Here is an 11,474-nt window from a genome sequence, read left to right as displayed (position 1 = left end):
GCTCATGCATGTACACCCACCATGGTTTACATTGTGTTGGCTGGCCTCACCTGGTCATGTCTCATACAGGAGGTTCATGTCGGCTTGGAGTTAACTGTGGGTTGACTGTACTGGGTGCAGCCAGTGGCCAGCCTGTCCATCTGCTGCTGTGTTTTCTGACTCATCAGCTTGAATCTGCATCTATCAAGACTTAAAGCCCATCTTTACCCACACTTCATAGCTCTGCAGAAAGTTATATCCCCAGGGCATTGTCCAGTACAGGATACAAAAGGGATAAATATGAGGGAACTTTTCAAATGGTTTTATTGCCTATTTAAGCATGTAATTTTTTTAGATGTACTTTATGTAAACAGAACATTTCACACCTCTGGGACAAAATATACTTAAGTCCTTCATATCTACTGATTTTACATACATCAATTTAACCAACCACAGATGGGAAATATTCAGGAAAATTCTTCACATGTGCTGAATATTGTCATTAGTCCCTAAACAGTATGGTGTTACTGTTTATATAGCATTTATATCATCATAGGAGTTAATTAATCCAGAGCTGAATACAGGAGGGCATGTAAAGGCTCTCTGCAGACCTAGTTACATGTAAGAGACTTGAGCAATGTGCCTTGTGTAACTGCAATGTGTCCTGGAACCAGCCCCAGTGGGTATCACAGAGGAAGCATGCCTCGAAATGTGTAAGATGCTCTGGTAGCATTAGGGTTCCATGACCGTTCCCAAGGAGGTGTTCCTTCTCCCTCCAGCTGCTATAAGATTGCAGCATCATTAGATCTTACCTGTGGAAGTGCTCCCTCTCCCACTGCTCAGGAGCACGGGTTCAAGTGCTCACCTTGGAGCTGCCCTTATGAGGCTTTGCCACCATGCTGGGATGATTGCCTAGAGCAAGGGCTGCCTCATGAGACCTCGATCACAGTGACATATGCCTGTAAGAGACACTGTAGAGGAGGGGGGAGGTTTTATTTTGACTTACTTGGAGAGGTTTCAATCCATTGTGACTAACCTGTGAGAGGATGGACTCATCACTGTGCTGAGGCATGGTGAGGGGAAGCTGTTCACCTCGTGGGGGCCAGGAACCAGGGCGGAGAGGCAGGAACAGGGTAGGGACAAGGAATACCTTTGCAGGACACACTTCCTTCCATTGGCTGTTCTCCAGCTTATTCTGCCTCCCCTTTACCAAGTCTTAGTGATACCATCAGATCAATCCATTGATAGTCAGCACCCTCATTATCCAGTCATGTCCCCTAAAAGTCCACCTGAGAACATGACTGCACTGGGTACTGAGCCTTTGGCAATACACGGGCATCAGTGAGGCACACACCACAGCTGCCCTCAGACCCAAGTGCAAAAATACCCCCTACAATGAAGGGAAGTCAGTATTTGAATGTAACAAAGGTGCTGGTGAGATGGCCTAGCAGGTAAAGGCACTTGCCACCAATGCTAATGATCTGAGTTCAATCCCTGGAACCCATATGGTGGAACCCACACTGCCCACTGTCCTCCACACACATGCACACACACATCAGTGCTACAACTACCCACATGGCTGTGTTTTCTTTCACACGAGCTTAGTGCCAAACCTGACCTGGCATGAGCTAGCTTTCAGGGATGATGTCCCAAACTGAGCACAGCCCACATCATCCCTGCAAACCAAAGCTTTACTGAGGTCTGCCTCTAAAGCACAATACATGGAGAAATTGGGTTAAAGTCCAGGAATCTCAGGTAAAATGTTTGGGCGTTACTACAACAGCTTTCTAAAAGACATTTGCCAGGAAATTTACTCAAACCCCAGCTTGAGCAGGTCTTTATTCTAGAAGCTCATTAAATCTCTCATAATCAAATCCTGCGACAGCAGGCAGTCCACACAGACGTTCTTAACTTCTGAGCCATCAGTCTCCTGAGAAATTACCTTAATCAAAAGTGAGAAAAGCAGCAAGTGCCAGTGTCACTGTCCTTACACTGTGTAAGAGACAGACGCAGGTGGGGCCATCAGATCCCTCTGCACCAGCCCTGGGAAGAACAGCCAGAGGGAGATGCACAGCTGTGCCCCTTGGTTGGCTAGAAGCAGGGCACAGCAGGAAGCAGTGTGCATGGAGTGGTGGGCAGTCATGAATGGTTCCTCAAGATGCACGTTTTAGAAACACAGCCAGGACAGTTCCTGGTGAATTCTTAGCTGAGATATGTTTTTAACTCGTAATAATTATATTCTTTTATTTTTAATAGGAAGTGATATTTATTACACTGATCATTAAAATAAACACTTTATTTACGCATGGCTGGCTGAAACGCATTCTGTGTAGTCCCACATTTATAAGGAATGCCAAGAGGGCCCGTCACGTTTGAATAGCTTGCATTGGGTGTGTGACTCTTCCATATTGTCCCATGTCACAAGCCAGTGTGGCTAAGGCCTTGAAATTGTTCTGAACTTTACAGGTCATTCTAGGAAAAAAAAAAGAGAGAGAGAGAGAGAGAAAGCCTACACAGGAATTCTGCTTTTGCATATGAAGCATTTTTTTTTCCTGGTTTCATTGTATGTCTTGGAACTGTGAGCACATAGAGGCTAGAAATAACAGTCAGCAACTTTGGATCTGTGTGAGCATGCGCCTCTCACACAGGCGTGTAGTCTGTTGTCTTCAGTGGCATGGTAAAGAAGTTCTGTGTGAAAATGCTTCTCCTTTTCCTTGTGTTTCTCTCCGGATGTTCTGGTTAGGGTTCTCGGGATGTGACACCATGACTGAAAGCAGCTTGGGGAAGCCAGGCTTGATCTCTTCTTACAGCTCCTGGGTCACACTGGATCTCTGAGGGAGGGAAGGCAGGCAGGCACTGCCGCAGAGGCCACAGGGATGCTGTGAACCAGCTTTGCTCCCTGAGGCTTGCTCAGCCTGCTTTCCTAAGCCATCCAGGATAGCAGGCCCAGGAGTGGCACTGTCCCTCCTCTGCCGTGAGCGGCCCCTCCCCCACCAGTTATCAATCAAGGAAATACTCATTGGCTAGCCGTCAGCCAGTCTGATGGAAGAGTTTCCTCAATTACACCCCCCTCTGAAGTGACTCCGGCTTGTCAAGTTGACAAAAACCTAATTGTGAACACTAGACTTTTCTCCGTGTTATCCGTGAAAGCTCCAACAGCGTGTCTACACAGTTTTCCACATCATAAACCGCTCAAGGGCGTTTTCTCATACCTCACCGCATTCAGCAGTACTTGAGCAGCATAGCCAATAACTTCCACTCAAGGAAGACCACCATTATACCTTTAGGTCAAGACAGAATATTTTTAGAACCTGCTCCGTTCCCAGCCGTGTTCTCACCACAGAGTGGAGATGATCTAGTAACTCCCTCTCAATTCCAATGGTGGCCGGGTTACACGGTGTGTCTCCGTGGTAGCCGCTGTGTGGAGTCAGCTGCTCTCTGAATTCTGAGAGCACACAGACTTTTGTAGCTGCTGTAAGGCTCAACAGTAGAATGTTGATGGCCTTTCTAAAGCCAGGGCTCAGATCTTCTGGGAAAAGTCCAGTCTCTCTCTGACTCTCTCTCCCTCCCCCCCTTCTCTGTTTGCTTCTCGATATATAGGTTTAAAAAAAATAATAAATTAAAAAAATCTAAAGGCAGTTAACGCAGCTGAAATAAATGGGGGAAGTGCCTGTAGTATAAATGGTTCCTGTAGCTTCCATTTCTCCCTCCTCTAAGGTCGGCTCGCTGTGTTAGGGCATTTTTAGAAGTAGCCATTATCAGAAAAGCTGACTGTGGTGGCTGCATAGACTGGTTTTCCAGACTAGGTAGAGAGGCTTACCAAGGGCAATTTACATTTTGCAATGTGATGGCTAAGGTCAAATACTGAATAACTAGAAAAGTGGGGGGTTTAGAAGGAGTAGGCTCTCCAGCTGTTCCCACTGTCAACATCTGAGCATTAAAGCATGAAGAAAACCTCATTTAACATGCACTGGGGAAGTGACCCCATGAGGGAAGGTAACTGGGTGACCGAGGTGGCTGGTGAAGATTCCATTCTGCACTGCAGCGCTCACAGCAGGCACTGACGAGTGCGGTTTAGTATGAATAGCCCAGACCTTCACAGCCTGAGCTTTGGAAGCTGATAAAATACATGATGGAGATCGCAGTGAGGCATTCTGGGTATGGCCACCCCTGCTCTCTTAGGAGGGAGTGCCAGCATCACCCAGGCAGGCATATGTAAAGAGCCCCTCTCTCACTCCAGCTCTGTTGAGACACTGGAAAAACCAATAGCCCCGTTACCTTAGATGGCTCTCACGCGGTGCCAGGAGATATGAGATCAGTGTCTATCTGGGGTTCTGCCTGGGGCCCTCAGCAGTATTCACGGTAACACTGTAGTCATCAGAATTTGGAAGGGGCGTGTTCCTGTTGGTTCCGATGCATGAGAAAATAACTTTCTTGGGTTGGGTGATGAGAGATTGTGACCTGAGAAATCATACAACATGGCAGAGCTTTCCTTTATTACGGGTAAGTTCAGCCTTAAGAGTACTTGCTTACTTGGGGAAGTCAGTTGTTCCAGGGTAGTTATTTATATATGTATATGTTTTGCTAGTGAGGAATGCATTAAAAAAAAATGTATCAAGGGTCAGGTTGATGGCTCTGTCAATAAGCTTTTTGGTCCATAAGCCTAAGGACCTGAGTTTGTGTTCTTAGCTCCCACGTAAGATGCAGGCCGTGGACAAGCCTGCGCCTGCAGTCCCAGCACTGAACGAGTAGAGACATGGGGATCGCTGGGGTTAAAAAAGAAAAAGCAGAGAATGATAGAGAAAGAGGATACCCAGCATCGCCATGTAGGCTTGCATATACATGTAAACAACGCACGCACAGAAACCATCAGAGATTTGCATACTGATGTGAAGAGTGCTTATTATTCAAGGGGCTGTAGAGATGGCTCAGCAGTTCAGAGCACTCAGAGCTCTTACGAAGCACCTAACTTCCCAGAATGCATGTTGACTGGTTCATAACTGGCTGGCTTGTAACTCCAGCTCCAGGGGATCCAACACCTCTGGTCTCTACCCTCCGTGGGCACATGCACTCATATGAACATAATACGTACATATAATTAAAAATAAAATAAAAGAGGATTGTTATCCTAGAAAAAAATGGACGTGTTAAAGATTGTCACATGCTAATCCTGTGAAGTTCATCCAGCCAAACTTAGCTATTGCTCAGTATTTCTGGTGCTTCTACCATGTGATTGGTGCCTCAGTTTCTCCTTCCTGAAAGACAGTAGGTTGCCTGAAAGGGTCCGTGCTGTAGAATAAGCTGACACCACACAGAAACACCCGATTCTTTAGCCTGGAACCCGTGCTGTGGGCTTCCAGAGGCAAGCGAAGGACCTGCACTGTGGTCTGGTATGGAAGCACCAGAGAGGCTCATGAAGCCAGGCTGCCCATTCTGTAACAGGCTTGCACACATGTAAACAGAATATAAAAATCTGGCCCACATCTTGTTTTCCCATCCCCCCCCCCAAAAAAAAAATCTGACCAAACTTATTCAAGGGTTGCACAGTGCCAAGAGAACTGTTAGTTACAGTGAATTAAACCCTTTGTCACCAAGAAAACCAGGAAATTCCCTAACTTTGTATGACATGATTTTCCTAAGGCGAGTGGGTGGTCTCAGTAGTAAGCAAGGCTTGAAGAGTTTATAAGCATGGGCTCTTTCTTACCAGTGCCCCTCAAGTCAATGGAGTCGTGTCAGGGAAGAATGTCAGCTGTTCTTGCATCCGTATTTCTTTCAATGGAGCATTTTTATTAAAGTACACATGTCTTCACCGTCTGCCGTCCTATTGAGGTAAACAGGCTTTCATAAGAGTGGGCCTATATCTCCTCAGCTACACAGCACACAAGCCCTGAGGGAAATCTGATTTATGGACTGCCGCACGGCCTGCTCCTGTGGACCTAGCACACAGTAGGCACTGAGTTACATAGACTGAAGAGAATTCTGAAAGAGGAAGAACTCTGCTAGGTCTGTATTGGGTCCCGTGGAGTACACGGCACTCTGATTTTGCCGAGATGGTGAGCTTGCAACTGTCTGGAAGACATGCTGTGTCTTAACTGCTCGCAGTTCTTCAGGGGTCTGCCTGAAGTGAACAGTGCCGGAGTGCACGCCGCTTCAGCTACTTACCGTTTGCTTTTAGAGAGGAAAAAAAATCTCAGTGACAGCACAGAATAATGTAGGAGATAGAACTCACTTGGGAAAAAGCCAGCTTCTCCCGGTCTGTTCGATTCATGTTGAATGATGTATTTATAAATGCGACATCATGCTCTGGGCCCTCACCTCCACACCATACAGTTCGTTGTCACCTGGGATTTCTTTCTGAGAGGGTAGAATCCCCTGGTGGGGCGTTGGTCATTGAGCGTATGTTGAGGGTCTTGCCGCTTAGGTACTTAACCCAGAGATGCATTTTAGAATGAGTCCTGCCTGGTTGCCTTCTTTCTGTGGGAGAATTTTATGCTGATAAAAGAAGTGTGCCTTTCGCATAAGCCATGTAAACTTTGCTAAAGGCTCTGAATGCAGCATCTCGTCACTATGAGCATGGACCCAGTTCCAGCTCCTCACCCTGAGAGTTCATATACAACTAAGTCGTACAACCTGGAACCGCACTGGCCTGAGAACAGTGGACCTTGCCTGTCCCGGGTGACCTATTGATTTGTCCTTTGTCATCAGCTGGGACATTTTCTACGACCATGGCCCTTTCTAGTCATGGCCACAAGCTTACTCACATAGGGACCTGGGAGGGGTGGTTTTAGTATTGGGGTTTCAGTGCTCATTCTTTTATTGCTAAGAAAGGCTGATGATTTAAGGGAACATCAGATGTGGTCAGTCTGTCCTCACAGAAGGGTGAGTCTTTTATCCGCAGCTCTTGCTTGGATGCCACGTTCTCAGCCCTGGTTCCCTTCTGTGGCATGATGGTCCAGCTGTAAAGTAATAAGGACCCATCAGTGACTATGACACAGTCGTCCTGATCTGCTGCTCTATCTCGGCAGTATATTTACCTCTTGCAATTATTGGAACGGTAGAATTTCCCAAGGTATCTATCACCTTGCTTTGCTTGGTCAAGTGGTATGGTTCAGTTACATAGGAGAATGTTGGCCTCAGCCCACCATGCTCAGTTTGCATTAAATGGGATTCCACATTCGTGAAAGCCTTGGGTAGAAGAGTTAGAATCAGAAGGTAAACAAGAGGGCGTTTTCATCAGATGCTTAGCAGGTTTATATTAGCCCCTCCTATACTATGCCAGTCCATTTTTCATTACTGTATCAAAATACCTGAAATGAAATGGCATTATAAACAAGAAGTTTATTTAGGTCATAGTTCAGGAGGTTGAAGGGTCTGGTAACTCTAGTGAGAACCATGTGGCCTTCAGGAAAAGGTATGTACAAGACAAAGCCAGAAAGCTCTTCAGTGGCTTTGCTTACTTTGGGGAAAACTACTCTCCATGCTTCTGGGGACATGACCTCAGTGGCCTAAGGTCCTCCTGCAAAGCCTCGTCCTGTAACATTGCCACACTAGGGACTAAACGTGAGCCAGATGAAGATGAACTATTATCTACACCATAGCGCATCCATTTAAAAATGCCTTCCATCTGGAGCATCCCAGGAACAGACCCTGGGGAGGGACAGCAGGTCTTGTTGTGTTGGGTTGGTTTTTTTTTGTTTTTTGTTTTTGTTTTGTTTTGTTTGGCAGAGAAGTGATAAGAGACATGATGGCTTGCACCCTGTCATTAGTGGGTGGGTAATAGTGATATAAAATAAGAGATGAATTAGGATAATGAGAGCCAAAGGAGAAAGGAGTAGATATTTCCACAAGTAATGTTTTTCTCTTCATGGTTATTTAACTTTGAAAGAGGACTTGAAAGGAATAATCATGGTTCTTCAGGAGACAAAGGACTGAGTGCGGGAGCCAGACAGGAGGTGTGAGAGCCTTTATTACATTAACTGCAAACACAGAGGAAAACACGCAACTCCCAGGAATGGGCTGGCATGCCTGTCCCAGAAAGGCAGAGTGGAGGAGAAGTTGGGGCTGGCCCATTGTGCCGCCTGCATCTCATTTCTCCCTTGAACATAACTTTTCAGTAAGTGTCCAGAGGATTTTTTTATATGTTCCTTTCTTGGGTATCTCTCCGAATTGTGATCGCATGGATGGTGAAACAGCTAAATGGGAGGATCTGGGACATCGAAGTACCTTTAAACAGGCAGGGCAGGTATTTATAACTGTAAGTTTTTCACTCATACATATGTATGTGTGCACATACTTGTGCTCACATGCATGTGTGTGCCCTAACAGGCCAGAAAAGGGCATTGGTCCCCCTGTAGCTGGGGTTCCATACAGGTGGTTTTAAGATAGGCCCTACTGGGGACAAACTCAGATTCTCTGCAAGAGCAGCAAGCATCCTTAGCTACTAAGCTGTCTCCCCAGCCCCTGCCGCTTTATTCAGTAGAAATGAGACCTGCCTATATTTATCCATTGACGTAACCAGCAGTAATAAATGCCTACAAGGTGACCATACTGTACGCACTGTAGACATGGTGATAACAAAACAGACAGGGAGGAAAGACAGATAGTCACTACACTCACAGACAGCTGTAGGTACTGTAAACAGAAGCATGGGTGTGATTGGCCTAACACAGGCTGACTATCTACCAGGGGCAGAGCACCGTCAGGGAAGCTGGACCAGCTTCCTCTTGGAGATTGTTTGCCGATTGCCCCGTGGTGGAACTGTACGGTGCAGAAGAGTGCTGTGGTGCCAGAGGGATTAGAGATGGCTTTCCTTTGGCTCTCCAATGTAGAGACAACAACTATCACATCAGCCTGCACTTTTCCTCATCCATAGACTCAAAGGGCCTGAGATCATGCCTTAAAAGTGTTCCTTGATAATGCTAACCATGTTCCTATTGAAAGAAACCCCATTACATAGTGTTAGACGCTCCTTCGACTGTGGGCTCACATTATCCTCCCCTCTGTTCACAGCTCCTACAGAACCTTTACTGTGCAAGTTTGCGGATGGAGGACAGAAGAAGAGACAGAACCCAAACAAGTACATCCCTAACGGGCGGCCATGGCCCAGAGACGGAGAGGTGAGACTCTGAAGCCTGCCTTGACAGTTGAGTGTGGATGTGTGATCCTGAACGCTCTCAGGGAAAGCCCCACACGGCTGCCGTGGCTGGGCTGCCACGCTTCTGAAACAGCCCAGACTAAACCTTCCTGCTGGTACTGTTCCCTCAGGGGCTGATGGCAGCTGTGTCTGGTCCAGGAGTTACTGGGTGCCCATTCCCCAGGAGGGCAGGTAGATGACAGGAACCAGCTGCACTGGCTTAGTAAAAGGATGACTGTGTTTTGAGCACAGGGGGGTTTCAGTTTTAGATACAGCTTTTTCAATAGGTTTACATTAATAGTATTCAGGAATCTGTCCTTAATATTGAAATAAATAGTATTTTTGTCACTGAGAATTTAGTTTTATATTTTGGCTTTTTTGTTGTTGTTGTTACCGAAAAAAAAAAAAAATGTTGTGCCATACTGATAGATTCTGATCATGGTTTTCCCTCCCCACCTCCACACATTGCTTTTTAAACAAATGGGCAAACAATCTCTTGAAGCTTCCTTTAAACAAACAAACAAACAAAAAACCTTCCTTTTTTTTTTTTTAAATCCAACATTGGGCTTCATCTTCCTTGTGTTTATTTCAATAAGTTTTTATGTTTAAAGGTATCATAAGGAACCCAGAATGTGTGGAGAAAACATCTTGGACTTGTGCTGTCCAGTGTCTGCCACACGGGGCCCTCTGAGCATGTGGTGTCTGCCACACGGGGCCCTCCGAGCTTGTGATATCTGGCTATTTCACCGGAGAGATTGGTTTCTATAGCTTCCTGCAGTAATGGCTGTCGTGTGGGGCAGCACGATGGAACTCTCACTTTTATCACGTGTCTTTTACCGTCTTACGCTCTGGGGATTGTACAAACTGCAGTTTCAGACATCTTCTCCTAGATGGGTTCTCATGGCTCCTTCTGCTTCCTTCCATAAGGCCGGAATGACACTCACTTACGACCCGACTACAGCTGCTCTACACAACGGGTATGTCTTTAGGATAAATGCATCATGGCTTGAGGGACAGTGAAGGTGGAAGGTATCAGACATTGTTCCATGAATGATTCCGTTGAAAGGATTACTTAATAAAGGCTTTTGTGTTTGTTCTAGATTTTATCCTTCACCATACAGTATTGCCACAAACCGAATGGTCACTCAAACTTCTCTTACACCCTATATTGCATCTCCTGTATCTGCCTACCAGGTTTGTACCCCAGGACTTGTCCGCAGTGCACCATGCATCTCTGCTGCAATTTTTATGTGTCTTCAAATTCTGAACAGTTTTTAAGTGAAATCTAAGTCAAATTGGATGCAGCTTGGGTGCCTCGTTTGGAATGAGCTGCCTTTTGTTTGGCATAGCAGTTGGCTTTTCCTTGTAGGAAAGCGTAAAGCCAGGGAAGTGGTCGGAATCACCACATGGTTCTAGGGTCGGGATAAACCCTTGTGCTTTCTCCATCCTGTGTCCCAGAAATTGAATCTTTATGAGAGTCACAAAATGGAGAGTGAATTTGGGCTTCTGTCTTCATTCCTTCACTAGCTGGAAGAGATCAAGGGAACACAGAGATTGTCTCTCTTTGGTGACATGAACTGATACAATTGAGATTTGAGGCCCTTCCCTGACCAAGAAACAAGAGGCCCTTAACTCCTCTTCATTTACTCTGTGAGGAGGCTTTACCTTCAACCTGGAATGACCCCCTCATTAAGCTCCTTGTCCAACACTGACCTGATCATATTACAGGGCTAGCAAGGCCGGTACGCCTTTTCTCTTCCTGTAGCAGAGTCTTCCGAACAACTCTACATGGCCTGGGCCCAGACAGGAGCACTGTCACTGAGCTCAGTTACTGACCCGCAAGAGAGTTCTCTTCTGTTGACTGCTGGGGTCTTGTGTGACTAAACTCTGGGGTATTCTTGTTTTTAAAACTGAATTAGATGTTGTAGTCCTGACATCAGGGGTTAGGGGACTACAGCATCTGATCTATGTTGTTTGATAGCAACAAGCCTCAGTTTCCTCTTCTTTAAAATGGGGATAATAATGGCTTCTACTTTATAAACCAGAGAGAGTTCTGAGCACCTAACAAAAATACAAAGAGCTCCACCCAGTATTGACAGATCACTAATAGTAAACATGCGCTAGCGGCAGCAGTGTTACGTGTTAGTTACTCTTTTCCAATAGTGGCCAAGGTAAGACAATGTCAAAGTTGGCTCTGCGTAAGTTATGAAAGAAACATTGAAAAATAGAAGGAAGTGTGTACTGAAAGCCAAGTATCACCGCATGGCCTCCACCTTTAGACTGCTCTGTCTGTCTCCCCCTACCCCTACCCCTACCCCTACCCCTACCCCTACCCCTACCCCTACCCCTACCCCTACCCCTA

General features: G+C 46.1%; 1 protein-coding gene across 4 annotated transcripts in view; it reads left to right on the top strand.

Moving 5' to 3' along the window:
• Positions 1-11,474, top strand: part of Rbms1 (RNA binding motif single stranded interacting protein 1) — a 214,782-nt gene that overhangs the window by 192,999 nt on the left and 10,309 nt on the right. For all 4 annotated transcript variants that reach the window (XM_021192622.2, XM_021192623.2, XM_021192625.2 and 1 more), the window contains exons 7-9: positions 8,989-9,095; positions 10,040-10,089; positions 10,213-10,306. In XM_021192622.2, the coding sequence (XP_021048281.1) occupies positions 8,989-9,095; positions 10,040-10,089; positions 10,213-10,306 (251 nt within the window). The remainder of the gene's footprint in view (positions 1-8,988; positions 9,096-10,039; positions 10,090-10,212; positions 10,307-11,474) is intronic.

The sequence above is a fragment of the Mus pahari genome, chromosome 3, assembly GCF_900095145.1.
Source record: "Mus pahari chromosome 3, PAHARI_EIJ_v1.1, whole genome shotgun sequence".
NCBI lineage: Eukaryota > Metazoa > Chordata > Mammalia > Rodentia > Muridae > Mus > Mus pahari.
The sequence above is the reverse complement of the archived record's forward strand: the minus strand, read 5'-3'. Positions and strand labels throughout refer to the sequence as shown.